Here is a 16,204-nt window from a genome sequence, read left to right as displayed (position 1 = left end):
GTTGATTTGGGATTGTGCCTTTAGTTATACTCTCTATTCTCTCTGTTGCTTTCCAGGTAAGCAACACACCTCAAGTGGAGAACAGTAGATACAGGGTCCCCTATTTCCAAAGAGGGCACCACATACTCTCACTGATCCAGCCCATTGCCCCTCACAGTAAAACATCCAGCTCTCTGGCTATTCAGAAGATGGCGAAACCACTGGCATGTGGGGAGGAAGTGTCAATCACCATCCAGTACGCCATCGTAGGGGAGACTGTCCCAAAGGGCTCCGTGGATGTCATCTACCTGGTGAGTAGAACCAGGAACAAGTTGTGGACAACCTGCAAACCCAGGTTGGCACCCTATTCACTAGTGTGCAACTTTTGACCAGGGCTCCGTGGAGGAAGGATGTCTCTATACAACACCAGTACTTCTCATCATATCCTTCTTGCTGACTTGATGGGATAACCGGGATAACTGTTTTTTCCTTTCCCTCCTCCAGGCCTTATCCAGAGGGGTGATAGTTCAGCATGGACATATGAAGGTTACCGTGCAGCAGGGGAGTCCTGGTGAGGGAGTTTCATTAAGTAATTATGAACGTACTTGAAGGTGCTTGATGACAATGACAATGAGGATGGTTACATGCACACAATAATGCGATTATTGTGGATACTCAGAATAAGATAATACTTAGATTAAAACGCTTTGCAAGAAGAACAATTTCCCTAATAATACTGTTAACATGGATGTCTGAAATCAGGTTACTGATGGCAGTCTGATGAATGCAGAAATCATCAATCAAAACAAATTTTCTACCTCAGTGGACATGCTATTTTTGGGAAGCATTGTTGATTCTGAGGTCAGACATATAAAGTTTGCATGTGAAAACTACTTCTAACTACTTCTAAGACTTTTTCCACATTTTGTTAAGTTACAGCCTAAAATGGATTAAAAAAAAAAATCCTCAGCAATCTACACACAATACCCAATTATGACAAAGCGAAAACAGGTTATTAGACATTTTTGTATATGTATTAACAATAAAAAACAGAAATAGACCAATTAAATTGAGCTCAGGTGCATCCTGTTTCCATTGATCATCCTTGAGATATTTCTACAACTTGATTGGAGTCCACCTGTGGTAATTTCAATTGATTGGACATGATTTTGAATGGCACACACCTGTCTATATAAGGTCCCACAGTGATTGTCAGAACAAAAACCAAGCCAAGAGGATGAAGGAATAAACCGTGGAGCTCCGAGACACGATGGTGTCGAGGCACAGATTTCTGCAGCATTGAACATCCCCAAGAACACTGGCCTCCATCATTCTTACATGGAAGAAGTTTGGAACCACCAAGACTCTTCCTAGAGCTGGCCACCTGGCCAAAATGAGAAATTGGAGGAGAAGGGCCTTGGTCAGGGAGGTGACCAAGAACACGATGGTCACTCTGTCAGAGTGACCAGAGTTCCTCTGTGGAGATGGGAGAACCTTCCAGAAGGACAACCATCTCTGCAGCTACTCACCAATCAGGCCTTTATGGTTGAGTGGCACACAGCCAAGACAACGCAGGAGTGGCTTCGGGACAAGTCTCTGAATGTCCTTAAGTAGCTCAGCTAGAGCCCAGACTTGAACCCGATCGAACATCTCTGGAGGGACCTGAAAATAATTGTGCAGCGACGCTCCCCATCTAATCTGACATAGTTTGAGAGGACCTGCAGAGAAGAACGGGAGAAACTCCCCAAATACAGGTGTGCCAAGCTTGTATCGTCATACCCAAGAAGACACAAGGCTGTAATCGCTGCCAAAGGTGCTTCAAGAAAGTACTGAGTGAAGGGTCTGAATACTTATGTAAATGTCATATTTCATTTTTATTTTATACATTTGCAGAAAAAAATCTAAACCTGTTTTTGACATTATGGGGTATTGTGTATAGATTGAAGAGGGGGGAAAACATTTTTACAACATTTTACAACATGACAAAACAGAACTGTCGTTAAACTGTGCGTGCGTGAACGAGCATTATAACTCCGCCTGGAAAACGCTCATCATTCAACTTTTATGGTGACAGTAACGCCCTTATTGGCTGTATACTTTCAAAGTATTGGAATTAGGCCAAGACAGTATCTAAATTAAATGGCAAACTTGATTAAATGAAATAGGCATCCATTTCCTATTATTTTAGAATGCAAAGATAAAATAAATAATAAATGTGTATGAATATGAGCGTCATTTATTCCTGCACAAGGCTATAAGCTACTTTTGCCTTCTTGCAATGCAACACTTTAACCACTAGAAACTGTGCATTCGCATGGTCTGGAGTTTGCAGGAGGATAATAAGCACATTCTCACTTCAAGATCAGTTTTTATAAATACCAAGTTTTGTGTGAAAACTGGCACATGCATGTTTTGGGGCATATTTTGTGCATACCTAACATTTCTATGTCTTGTATTTTAATAGGTGTATGCTTTCATCGATTTTGACCATGCATCGATTAAAATAAACAGAGTAAAGTGACTATTGCATAATCTGCGTACTGCCATAATCAGTTTACTATCGAATTATTACTGTGCATGTAGACGTACTCAGTGTGACATGCTCTTGTGTTACAGCAACTGAGGGTGAAGTCACCTTGAAGTTGGCAGTGGTTCCAGAGATGGCGCCAGTGGTACAAGTCCTTGTGTACAGTATGCTACCCAGTGAGACTGTCATCGCCCACAGCATGAACTTCCCCACTGAGAAATGCTTCAGGCACAAGGTGTGTGTATATGTGGGCATGCTTCTTCGTGTGTTATACCCTCTGACTTCTGCACATCACAAACATACTATGTTCATTTTATGGAATGTATAAAAAGTGTCAAGTATTTCCCATGCACATAGATATCATTCCGTGTATAAAGGTGTATAATGTACACTTATGTATGTCATGTGCACTAGGTGTCGGTGGAGTTCTCACCCTCACAAGCAGTTCCAGGGGAGGAGAACACCCTGCAGCTCTCGGCCCAGCCCGGCTCCCTCTGTGGCCTCAGTGCTGTGGACCAGAGTGTTCACATCATGGAGCCAGGGAAAAGGCTGAATGCTGACAAGGTAACAGAGCTCGGTGTAGTGAATATCAACGGTCATACAGTACCACCATATAAACAGCTTTTGTGGTGCTGGCAATACAAGCAGCTTCAGGGGACTAAGAAGTGACAACAGCAGACTTGGAGTGGGTCTGTTCAATGTTGGCCATTTGGAGTACCTTCATCAACTGAAAAGCACCTCCCTATTGGTTCATATTCTGTTCAGGGCACAGAAAGCATTAAAAACGTTTAGCAATGGAAAACGAAACTGAGCATTCCCTATTTGACAAGTCTAAGTAGTCCCTGCCTTCTGTTTGGTGCCCAATGAACAACGTCATTTCACATCTCCTTATTATCCCATTCCAGATATTTGATTTGTTACCAGTTAAGGAGACAACACACATTCCCTACCAGCTTGAAGATCAAGTAGCATGTTTACGTGTAAGACCAAGGAGAAATGTAATGCTATACGCAGGACAAACTGAGGAGAAAAATGAACCTTATGAAGTTTTTAAGGTAACTTCAGCCTTGTTTTCTCTTAACTTTTCCTCTCTCGTAAGAATCGGTTACCATACTGTTAGCATGCATTCATCTCCTTAAATGATCAATTTCTAAAATAGCCAGTTTGAATTAAAAAAAACACATTTAGAATAGAAAAAAAACCTGAGACATTCATTATTATTGCGCTCTCTTGTTTGTGATTTCTAGAAACTGGGACTGAAGCTGGCAACTAATCTGGTTCTAAGAGTACCTTCCTGCCTACATTTTAAGGGAATCCAGTACCATCGCGGCCATGGTGAGATGTCCTTCTAACCATTTCTTACACTTGTCATTGCCAGAAGTCTTTGGTGAATCTTGGGAAATGTTATTCTAACATGAGGTCACCAGTGACCTCAGCATTCTGTCTGGTTTGACCAGGCTCATTCTAACACGAGAATAATTATTATGTTTTGTTTTAATAGGACGCTATATAAGCTACTCTCACCATCGAACCATGGACACACTTCTGGTGGCTCAATCTGGAACAGCTGGTGCCCTTGCACCTCCGCCACCCATACAGACAGTCCGTACGTTCTTCCCTGAGACGTGGATATGGGATCTTGTGGAAGTTGGGTAAGAGCACTGCACAGTGAGGCTGTTGCCTTATAAACGTCACTAAAATAATGCGCGCACATCGATGAGGCAGAAGGTTATGATTCTGAACGGTCAGATAGTTAGCAACAATAACAAGAGGCTGCCATGTGGGGAATAGTAGGTGTCTCGTTTCAGCTCGTTGTATCTTCTTATTGATACCATGTCTTGTTTTGAGGTGTTTTGACTCATGTCATGTCTATGCTAATATGGCAAAACATTTGCTAGCTTGCTACCAACAACTGTAACGATGTATTTGAGAGACAACAAGTGCTCATTATGCAAATGTATTTATGTTTTCAATAAACATTTGAAGGCAAAATATAGTTTAGATGTTGTCAACAATCTAAGCCAACCCCGTCTGTTTTGCTCCATATTTCCGCACGTGTCGGTTTTGTTGCTAAACAACCAGTCTATCACAGTGCCATTAGTTTTGTCACCAAAGCCCCATATACTACCCACCACTTCGACCTGTATGCTCTCGCTGGCTAGCCCTCGCTTCATATTCATCGCCAAACCCACTGGCTTAAGGTCATCTATAAGTCTTTGCTAGGTTAGGTAAAGTCCCACCTTATCTCAGCTCACTGGTCACCATAGCAGCACTCACCCCTAGCACGCGTTCCAGCAGGTATATTTCACTGGTCACCCCCAAAGCCAATTCCTATTTGGTCGCCTTTCCTTCCAGTTCTCTGCTGCCAATGACTGGAACGAATTTCAAAAATCACTGAAGCTGGAGACTCATATCTACCTCAACTTTAAGCACCAGCTGTCAGAGCAGCTCACAGATCACTGCACCTGTACATAGCCCATCTGTAAATAGCCCACCCAACTACCTCATCCCCATACTGTTTTTTTCTTCTCCTTTGCACCCCTATATCTCCACTTGCACATTCATCTTCTGAACATCTATCACTCTAGTGTTTAAATTGCTACATTTGAATTATTTCGCCACCATGGCCTATTTATTGCCTTACCTCCCTTATCTTACCTCATTTACATACACTGTACATATACTTTTTTTTCTATTGTGTTATTGACTGTATGTTTGTTTATTCCATGTGTAACCCAGTTGTAAATGAGAACATGTTCTCAGCTAGCCTACCTGGTTAAATAAAGGTGAAATATATATATATATATATATATATATATATATATATATATATATATATATATATTGTTTTAAAGTTGAACCACGGGACAGGGTCAATTAAGCTGCCTACAAATTTCTGTGGTGAATGAAATATTACCACTGCCTTATTAAAACCCTAGCTAGGTTTCCATCCAATTGGCAACAGATTTTCATGCAAATATGTTCTAAAATCTGCATAAAAACAATATGCTTATTTTCCTACCAGAGATGTGTTTCCATTAAATGTACTTGTTGCGGGTTAAAGACTGGGCGTGATGTAGTGCACGTAAAAAATGCATTTTGCGGTTATTGTAAAATACATTTTGCGGTATTGGCACGTGCGCTCTAGCTAACAGCTCGCAGATACAGTGTGGGTATAGCCTACATGATGAGATTGATGATGAGAAAAGGCAGGGCCTCCCGGGTGGCGCAGTGGTTAAGGGCACTGTACTGCAGCGCCAGCTGTGCCACCAGAGACCCTGGGCCCCAAGGCTCTGTCGTAACCGGCCGACGCACAATTGGCCTAGCGTCGTCCGGGTTAGGGAGGGGTTGGCCGGTAGGGATATCCTTGTCTCATCGCGCACCAGCGACTCCTGTGGCGGGCCAGGCGCAGTGCGCGCTAACCAAGGTTGCCAGGTTGCCGACACATTGGTGCGGCTGGCTTCCGGGTTGGATGCGCGCTGTGAGGACGCATGACTTTCAACCTTCAACTCTCCTGAGCTCGTACGGGAGTTGTAGCGATGACACAAGATTTTAGCTACTAAAACAATTGGATACCACGAAATTGGGGAGAAAAAGGGGCAAAATTTAAAATAAAAAAAAAAGGCAGCCAAGCATCGATCATCATGTCACCAGAATAAAACCCTCAATATTTATTGGAAAGGAGCAGGATGGCCCTTATGGGCCCTATGTAGGACATGCACAGACTAGGCTAGTAAACATACTGAATCTAAAATCTCGTTGTCGTGCCTCATTATTTTAGATGACTACTACATGGTGTCAGAAGTGGTTTTAATAATCACATAAACGTAAAGGACCTATTGCCAAGTTTCAAGTCAAGGAGGGCACAGTGTTGGAGATGAACGGCGCAGATCATCATTGGGCTAGCTATTGGGCTAGCTAACGAGCAAGGACTAAGTTACTGCTAGCAACATGTTGCAAGAGGAAGAAACTGGTGGTGTTTCAGGGTTTGCAACTCCAAGATCAACGGGCTCCCACGCAAACATGGACAGGCCAGTGGTTAGTGCTGACGGATTTCGCATTAGTCCCCCAGAGAATTTTGATTGTATGGACATTCAAAACTGGTCAAAATGGATCAGGCGTTTTAAAAGGTACAGAGTAGCTTCAGGCTTAAATGTAAAAAAGGAGGCATTTCAAGTTAATACACAGATCTACTCTATGGGTGATAAAGCCAAGGATATGCTAAATGCTTCACTGTTGACTGAGGAAGAGAAACTTAACTACTGTGCCGTTAAAGACTGTTTTGAAATGCATTTAGTAGGGAGACAACATTATATTTGAGAGAGCTTAGTTTAATGTGCACAAACAGGAGCAGAGTGAAACCACCGACAGTTTTATCACAGCTGTTCACAAGCTAGCGGAACATTGTCAGTTTGGCACACTCGGGGAAGAGCGGGGGAATTATTCGGGGAATAAGAAATATCTCACTTTCTGAAAAGTTACAGTTGGATTCCCAGCTTACCTTGACCAAGGCTGTAAACCAGGTTAGGCAGAGTGAGACAGTAAAAAGACAGCAGACGATGCTACGCCACAGCAGCTCCTTGCAGACTGAAGACAGCAAGGAAATACATGTGTTTTCATACTGTGCTAACAAAAAATGTTAAGGGGAACGCAGAACAGAGACAGACGTGGAGAAAACAATCACAGACAGCGCCAGTAGCCAATTCAAGTGTTTGTCACAAATATGGGAAATCCCCTTTCCACAGCTGGAAAGATTGCCCAGCAAAGAATGCGGAATGCAGGAAATGTCACAGGAGAGGACACTTTTCAGCTGTCTGTCAATCAAAGAAAATGCATGAGGTCTCAGAGGAGGAATAGCAGCAACAGCAGGCCAGCATCTGTCTGGGAGAAGTAAAGGAAAACAATGTTGGCTGACACTCAGACATTAAACTCAATGGGGAGGTTGTGTCATTTAAACTTGACATAGGGGCAGCAGTGACAGCAATCCCCACTAGGCTGTATAGTTATAGCAGAGATGGCCCTTTTCACTCTACAAACAAAAAACTGTACGTGCCCAGTAATAAGATATTACCAGTGGTAGGGCAGTTGGTGATTAGACTGGAGAATAAAGACAAGAATGCCATCCAGCCTGTCTTTGTCATTGATTCTCTGGCTAGACCGTTGCTGGGGCTGCCAGCAATTGAAGCATTGCAACTAATTTAGAGAGTGAGTGAACTGGAGGACCCAGGGGAGGTTTTCAAAAAGACATTCCCAAAATGTGTTTTTGGCCTTGGAAGGCTAGAAGGTGACTACAAAATCCACCGAAAGATGATGCGGTCCCCTATGCCCTTAACACCCCGCCGGGTGCCAATCTCTTTATTGGCAAAAGTAAAGGAAAAGTTGGGGAGGATGAAAGAAATTGGGGCTTTGTCTAAAATAGAGAGTCCCATTGACTGGTGTGCAGGGATGGTGGTGGTCCCAAAAGCCCACGTGGGAAGGCACTGATCACAGCAGACACACTCTCCAAATAAACATCAAGTGTCCATTAATGCAGTAAGAGACAGTCTACCTGCATCTCAGACCAAACTGAGGCAGATTGCAGAGGAGCAACAGTGATAGTACAGCAGTGCAAAAAGGGATGGCCCAGTCAGGAGGACCTGTCTCCAGCTGCTGAAGCCCTATTGGGAGCACCAAAGTGACTTACACTGTAATGGAGACCTTCTCATGAAAGGACAACGGAGAGTTATCCCAGAGACTCTACAACTAGAAATGCTAGACGGAGTGCATGAGGGACACATGGGGATAACCAAATTCCAACTGAGGGCTCAACAGTCGGTGTGGTGTCTTGGTCTGAGTACTCAGATTGCCAAGGTGGTGGCCCAGTGTAAAGGGAGGGGAGGAAAATGTCAACCATGTCATCCTGAACCAATGATGGCAACGGAGCTGCCATAATGGCCATGGCAAAATGTAGGGACAGATATGTTCTATTGGAAAAATGACACTTATCTGCTAGTGGTAGATTACTATTCAAGATACATTGAAATAGCAAAGACACCCATAACCACACCAGCTGGTGTTATCAATGGATTAAAGTCAATTTTTTTCCAGGCAAGGGGTTGCTGAGGTCCAGGTTACAGGTAACGCTCCCCAGTACTCTGCGAGCTCCTTTTCTGCTTTTTCCGCAGAATATGACTTCACACATGTGACCAGTAGCCCGTACCATGCAAAGAGCAACGGGAAGGCAAAGAGAGCTGTGAAAACAGTCAAAGGACAGCTGAAAAAGAACAAGGATCCGTACAGGGCTCTTTTAGCTTACATAGTTATACCACTGCATCATGGGCTGTCGCCTGCCGAGCTCCTGGTCTCCCCAGCACAGCTTAAACCCCAATGGCTTAACAGAAAGGCCTTCACTGAGACGGACAAACAGCTGAAACAAACACAAACTGGAGACTTTAATCAGAAACACAGTGCAACGGAGAGGCCAGAGCTGACAGAAGGTCAACGTGTGTAGATTACAAACTCAAAGACACCAGCAAAAGTGCTGAGGAATGCGGATGTCCCCCCCTCCTACTATGTGGTTGACACAGTCTCAGAGGAGGTTCGGAGGAAAAAAACACACCCCAGAGCTCTTCCAGATCTATCAGCCATACAGGCTGAGGAGGCCACAGACAACACACAAAAAGAGGGTGAAGGAGAGAGAATGCTCATAGATCCACAAGCTCACCCAAAAAGGGATGTGAAGCCACCAGAGTGGCTGAAAGACTGTGTTACGTGAATACAATACATACTGTTGGGGAGCATACCCAGCAAATGGAGACCGTACCTTAGTTAACGCATAGGAGGTGTAATGTAATGCTTTCATAATGTTTCAGGATATGAAGTAGCATGTTAAAGAGAATAATATTATTGTTGATTTGAGAGGGGAAGATGTAGTAGGATGGCCCTTGTGGGTGTCTGTACCTATGTATGACTTGCGCAGGCTAGGCTAGTAAACATGCTGAAGCTAGAACCTCGTTGTCGTGCCTCCTTATTTTAGATGATACTACACTCATCATCTTTTGCTTTTAGCACCCTGTGAAGTTCATCATTACTTATTTCATCCGTAGCCTAATAAACTGCATGCTTTCCTGACGAATGGTTGTGGGAGGACCACACAACGTCATCGCGTGACTCCAAGTTTACTTTGATATGATGGTTATTATATCAATATTTTGGTCATAAAAGCGTTTCCACCCCCATTTCCCGCATAAATAATTTTCCAGACACAAAAACATCCCACCTTGTCTAGCGTATTTTGTTATGTTGACATTTTGAAAGTTTACAGACAAATGTTGTTTCCCTGAACAAGGCAGTTAACTCACTGTTCCCCAGTAGGCAGGCTGTCATTGTAAATAAGATTTTGTTCTTAACTGACTGGCCTAGTTAAATAATGGTTTAATTTTAAAACGTAACTGCTAAAATGGTATGATTCAAGAACCAGTGATTCATTTGGGGTTTGACAACTAGGCAATTGTTGTTAATATTTTACTATCAAAATAATTTTCCAGAATATTCAGATGTTTTTGTTCAATAAAGATTCATTTGTCTACATCATTTTTGCCACTAATATTACATAGGCTAATTCATTTGGGGCTATTTCACCACCTGAGGAAGTGGTTAGGAGATCGCTAACTCTAATTGTTGTTATTATTTGACAATAGCCTATTACAAATAGTTAGCCTTCTTACTGATATCTAACAGTATATTTAATGTATATGACTATGCACCCACCTTGACAGGCCTATGCACCCACCTTGACAGGCCTATGCACCCACCTTGACAGGCCTATGCACCCACCTTGACAGGCCTATGCACCCACCTTGACAGGCCTATGCACCCACCTTGATCCTTTATTTAACTAGGAAAGTCAGTTAAGAACAAATTCTCATTTACAATGACAGCCTACAATACTATGTCTTTCGCGCCTTTAGAACTACATTTAGAAATATTGTGCAATCAGAAAGCATGTCACAAAGGAGAGAGCGAGAGAAACTGCACTGCTTCAAAGCAGCAAGCAGGAACTCTATAGTCCAGACGACTGCCTGATTGACCAGTGGGCCAGGTGTAAATGTTTGACAACAAGAGAAGTCGTCCACCCTTGATGGGCAATCAGCAGAACAATAGAATCTCTGAGAGCATGTTCAAAGTCTTGATGATGAGCTAAATGAAAGCATTGAGTTTTATCAAATGTTCCAATTGATACTAGATTAAGTCATCCTGAAAGTAATCAGCTGTTTTTAAGAATGTAACATAAAATGTTAATTATTGTAATTGGATTACATAATCCCTGTTAATCTTTTACTACCCAACCGTTTGCCTGGGAAGAAAACACAATTTGCTCAACTTGCCATAGAGCTCACCAGCTTGTAGTCCTAAAACCCGGAAATGAGTTCGTTCAGCCATTCATATGAGGAAAATGAATGGGGAAAGAATAGGGTTTTGGGATAAAAGCCGAAAATAAAGTCTGAGATTAACACAGGTTTAGGAGATCTTTTACGTTTTGTTCAGTGACATAATATCAGTCAGTTAACATGACCTTTATGACATATGAATCATTTATGTAATTTATGTGCTTTTATTATTACATTACAAAATTCACTTAGAGAGGCGTTAGCTGATGAAGATTATCTCAAAAAGCAAATCGTACAGTAAAATATCTCCTAAACCTGTCTTTACCTCAGACCTTATTTTCTGCATATATCCAAAACCCCTCCAAAACCTCAATACATTTTCCCATAGGCTTTGTCTAACGTACCATGGAGAAGTTTGTGCCTTCAAATATACGCCGTTACTATTGCTCTCTATTGACAAAACCATTAGCTCAATTTACCCCAAGGCAAACATTTAGACTATATTAGCCCACACAGCTACAAGGAGGCACTCATGCTAGGTTTAGGACCTCATATTGTAGCTTATAGAACCCCCAAATGATGTATAGGACAATCTTAATTATCTACTTTGGTTTAGATACAACAATCATGAAACCTCTAACACAACAAATTCATTTGACTTGGTGAAAATCTGTTTTTTGGACCTAACTTGCTTACCACTTTTTCTAAGTGGTTTCTTCCTTTATCGACTCCATGAAATGTCCTCTTCCTAAATATGTAGTCTAATTATACATTTTGTGTATAGTTTCCTAGAAACAGGGGTGGCTCAATTTACCCCTTTGGCTCAATTTTTCTCAATGGAACACTTAATGGCTTTCTGTTTGAACTCTGACCTCTGTATTACAGGGAATCTGGAACAGTAGACATGCCCCTCACAGTTCCAGACACCATCACCACCTGGGAGACAGAAGCATTCTGCCTGGCTCCTGGCGGCTTCGGCCTGGCTCCTCCAGTGGAGCTCACTGTCTTCCAGCCCTTCTTCCTGGAACTCACCCTGCCGTACTCCATCATCCGTGGAGAGCACTTTGAGATGAAGGCCACTGTGTTCAACTACCTGTCCAAGTGCATCATGGTACGGCACCGCATCATAATCGTTTCTTGAGTTGTTTCATGAGTTTCTTGAGTTGTTTTTAAACTCTTGTATTTTGTTTTGTTACAGCTGATCTAGTCAATGTTTATTTTTTATAATTTTTTTTACACCCAATGTATCAGTCTTGGGTTTTCCATGTTATCTTACAAGTGTTCCTATTTGGCAGGTTTCTGTGACTCCAGCTCACTCCTTAGACTACACTCTCACACCCTTGAAGGATGTCCAATACTCATCATGCTTGTGTGCCAATGGACGAAAGACCTTCAGTTGGACGATGGCACCCTCTATCCTGGGTAAAACATCAGTCTTCATTCAACCGTTCTAATACTGTAGTACTTTGTTCTAAAGCTGTATCTGTACCCATTGGATGCAGTGATCACAATATAGTGGCTTTATCCAGGAAAGCCAAAGTTCCAACAGCTGGGCCTAAAATAGAGATCATACAAAATATTTTGCCCTGATTTATGTGGATGATGTTCAAAAATATTTGTTGGTCTGATGTGATTAATGAGGAGCATCCAGACGCTGCACTTGATGAATGTATGAAATTGCGTCTTCCAATTATTGATAAACACGCACCTGTTAAGAAACTGACTGTTAGAACTGTTAAGGCTCCATGGATTGATGAGGAATTGTAAAACTGTACGGTTGAAAGAGATGGGGCAAAAGGAGTGACTAATAAGTCTGGCTGCTCATCTGACTGGCTGACTTACTGCAAATTGAGAAATTATGAATTATGTGACTAAACTCAACACAAAGAAGAAGAAACTGTATTATGAAGCCAAGGTCAATGATATAAAGAATGATGGAAAAAAACTTTGGAGCACTTTAAATTAAATTATGGGCCGAAAGACAAATTCAACTCCATCTTTCATTGAATCAGATGGCTTATTCATCACAAAACCATTTGATGTTGCCAATTAGTGAAGTGGGCAAACTTAAGCAGGAAATGCCAACAACGAACAGTGAGCAATTGTATTCATGCATTGCAAGTTTGAATTTTGTAAAATTAGTGTGGGAGATGTGGGAAAGTTATTGTTATTGATCCGTAATAGCAAACTTGCTGGCATTGACAACTTAGATGGAAAGCTACTGAGGATGGTAGCTGTCCTCTATAGCCCCTCCTCTCTGTCATATTTTTAATCAGAGCCTAGGGGAAAGTCTTTGTCCTCAGGCCTGGAGGGAAGCCAAAGTAATTCCGCCACCCAAGAGTGGTAAAGCGGCCTTTACTGGTTCTAACAGCAGACCGATAAGTTTGCTGCCAGCTCTTAGCAAACTGTTGGAAAAGATTGTGTTTGAACAAATTCAATGCTATTTCTCTGTAAACAAATTAACAACAGACTTTCAGCATGCTTATAGAGAAGGGCACTCAACATGTACTGCACTGACACAAATGACCGATGATTGGTTGAAAGAAATTGATAATAATAAGATTGTGGGAGCTGTACTGTTAATAGATTTCAGTGCAGCCTTTGATATTATTGACCATAACCTGTTGTTGAAAAAACGTATGTGTTATGGCGTTTCCAACTCTGCCATATCATGGATTCAGAGCTATCTATCTAATAGAACTCAAAGGGTTTTCTTTAATGGAAGCTTCTCTAATATCAAACATGTAAAGTGTGGTGTACCACAGGGCAGCTCTCTAGAACCTCTACTCTTTTCTATGTTTACCAATGACCTGACACTGGCATTAAACTAAGCATGTGTGTCCATGTATGCTGATGATTCAAACATATACGCATCAGCAACCACAGCTAATGAAGTCACTGACACCCTTAACAAAGAGTTGCAGTCTATTTTGGAATGGGTGGCCAGTAATAAACTGGTCCGGAACATCACTAAGACTAAGAGCATTGTATTTGGTACAAATCATTGCTTAAGTTCTAGACCTCAGCTGAATCTGGCAATGAATGGTTTGGCTGTTGAACAAGTTGAGGAGACTAAATTACTTGGCGTTACTTTAGATAGTAAACTGTCATGGTCAAAACATATAGATTCAGTGGTTGTTAAGATGGGGAGAGGTCTGTCCGTAATAAAGCGATGCTCTGCTTCTTTGACACCACACTCCAAAAAGGAAGTCCTGCAGGCTCTAGTTTTGTCTTCTGTTGATTATTGTCCAGTCGTGTGGTCGAGTGCTGCAAGGAAACACCTAGTTAAGCTGAAGCTGGCCCAGAACAGAGCAGCACATCTGGCTCTTAATTGTAATCAGAGGGCTGAAATAAATACTATGCATGCCAGTCTCTCTTGGCTAAGAGTTGAGGAGAGACTGACATCACCTCTTCTTTTTATAAGAAACATTAATGTGTTGAATATCCAAAATGGTTTGCATAGTCAACTTACACACAGCTCTGACACACACACTTAGACATGCCACCAGGGATCTTTTCACAGTCCCCAAATCCAGAACAAATTCAAGAAAGCGTACAGTATTATATAGAGCCCTAATTGCATGGAACTTCCTTCCATCTCATATTGCTCAAATAAACAGCACATCTGGTTTCAAAAAACAGATAAAGCAACACTTTGCGGCACAAAGCATCTCCCCTATTTGACCTAGATAGTTTGTGTGTAAGCATTGATATGTAGGCTACGTGTGCCTTTTACATTTTTTATATGTAGTTCTGTCTTTGAGCTGTTCTTGTCTATTGATGTTTTGTATTATGTCATTCTGTATTATATGTCATGTTTAGTGTGGACCCCAGGAAGAGTAGCTGCTGCTTTTGCAACAGCTGTTGGGGATCCTTAGCAAATACCAAAAACAGCAGAATGGATGTCAGCCTGAGTTGTGCACTCTCAGTCACCATATTGGATCTTGTGTAACTTGTGGTGTATTCTGTCTGTCAATGTGTGTGTAGGGGTTATGAATGTGTCCGTTAGTGCAGAGGCTGTCCAGTCCCACGCTGCGTGTGACAATGAGATTGTGAACGTACCGGAGAGAGGACGCATCGACACAGTCACAAAGAGCCTGCTGGTGAAGGTATGTAGCCTACTGTTGTGACGGAACATACCGTTGTACAGATACCTAGTGTAACTGCCTCTGACTGAAAATAATATCCTCTCCTCTCAGGCTGAGGGAACAGAGAAGACCGACACCTACAACTGGTTGCTGTGTCCAACTGGTCAGTAATACATGAAAGTTGAATGTACTTTGGTTGAACAGATTATCTCCATTCATCTTATCATCTGTGTGTCCACAGGAGTAACTATGACAGAGGAGGTGGAACTGCAACTCCCCAAGAATGTGGTGGATGGATCTGATCGAATTTCTCTCTCAGTCCTGGGTAAAATAAACCATTGTATTATTTAGAGGCTTGGTGAGTTTAGACAGGAGTTTTGGTGAGAAAAGCAACCCTTATCCAGTGATAATGCTGCTGTTTGCTAAAGAGGACAGTATCACAGAAGTCCCATGTTTACCTGTAGGTGACATCCTGGGTCGGGCCCTCAAGAACCTGGATGGACTGTTGCAGATGCCGTATGGGTGTGGAGAGCAAAATATGGCCCTCCTCGCCCCCAATATCTACATCCTGGAGTACCTGAGGAACACAGAGCAGCTCACTCCAGCCATCCGAGACAAGGCCATCAAGTTCCTCACTAGTGGTAAGAGAGTCCCTCAAAATATGGGTCGTATTGATTAGGCACCAAACGGAAGAAAACTGACTGAAACAGAGCTGGATTTGTCCCTTTTTTTTGTTTTTCGTTGAAGAACATTTTTAAACATTTCACCACAGTGTGCCCTAGTGACTACAACCCTGCTATCATGTCAATTATAGAGCTACAGCACAGATGATATTACAGTGTTATCAACAGAGCATCACTGACCCAACACATGTTGGGACTTCCAGATGTTTTTCTAAAGTCATTTGATTATAGAATATAGATTTCTTTTAAATCCCAAATATCACCCTACTCCCTACATAGTGCACTACTTTCTTCCTGGCAAAAAGAGTACGCTAGGGAATAGGGTGCCATTTGGGGCGCACCCTCAGTGAATATAAAACACACTTGGTTACTGTTGTTTGCTTTAAAAACTCACCGACAGGTTACCAAAGGCAGCTGAACTACAAGCATGTTGATGGTGCATACAGCACATTTGGACAAGGTTCAGGGAACACTTGGTATGTATTGTGTGTTTCACCTACTGGTAAACACATTATAACTGTGTCTGTTTCAATTAAGTATTGACCAATCAAATGGCAT

At 42.1% G+C, this 16,204-nt stretch overlaps 1 protein-coding gene across 2 annotated transcripts in view; it reads left to right on the top strand.

Annotated features, from left to right (window-relative positions):
* Window positions 1-16,204, top strand: part of LOC110507159 (alpha-2-macroglobulin) — a 32,785-nt gene that overhangs the window by 5,710 nt on the left and 10,871 nt on the right. The window contains exons 12-25 of one of the 2 annotated variants that reach the window (XM_021587033.2): window positions 57-290; window positions 484-550; window positions 2,596-2,741; window positions 2,921-3,070; window positions 3,412-3,561; window positions 3,754-3,841; window positions 4,008-4,158; window positions 11,761-11,986; window positions 12,171-12,297; window positions 14,863-14,984; window positions 15,075-15,126; window positions 15,205-15,288; window positions 15,428-15,604; window positions 16,047-16,122. In XM_021587033.2, the coding sequence (XP_021442708.2) occupies window positions 57-290; window positions 484-550; window positions 2,596-2,741; window positions 2,921-3,070; window positions 3,412-3,561; window positions 3,754-3,841; window positions 4,008-4,158; window positions 11,761-11,986; window positions 12,171-12,297; window positions 14,863-14,984; window positions 15,075-15,126; window positions 15,205-15,288; window positions 15,428-15,604; window positions 16,047-16,122 (1,850 nt within the window). Of the gene's footprint in view, window positions 1-56; window positions 291-483; window positions 569-2,595; window positions 2,742-2,920; window positions 3,071-3,411; window positions 3,562-3,753; window positions 3,842-4,007; window positions 4,159-11,760; window positions 11,987-12,170; window positions 12,298-14,862; window positions 14,985-15,074; window positions 15,127-15,204; window positions 15,289-15,427; window positions 15,605-16,046; window positions 16,123-16,204 lie in introns of both variants that reach the window. The other variant, XM_021587032.2, reaches the window with a different exon arrangement.

Source organism: Oncorhynchus mykiss, chromosome 27 (assembly GCF_013265735.2).
Source record: "Oncorhynchus mykiss isolate Arlee chromosome 27, USDA_OmykA_1.1, whole genome shotgun sequence".
In the NCBI taxonomy this organism is placed as follows: Eukaryota; Metazoa; Chordata; class Actinopteri; order Salmoniformes; family Salmonidae; genus Oncorhynchus; species Oncorhynchus mykiss.
The sequence above is the reverse complement of the archived record's forward strand: the minus strand, read 5'-3'. Positions and strand labels throughout refer to the sequence as shown.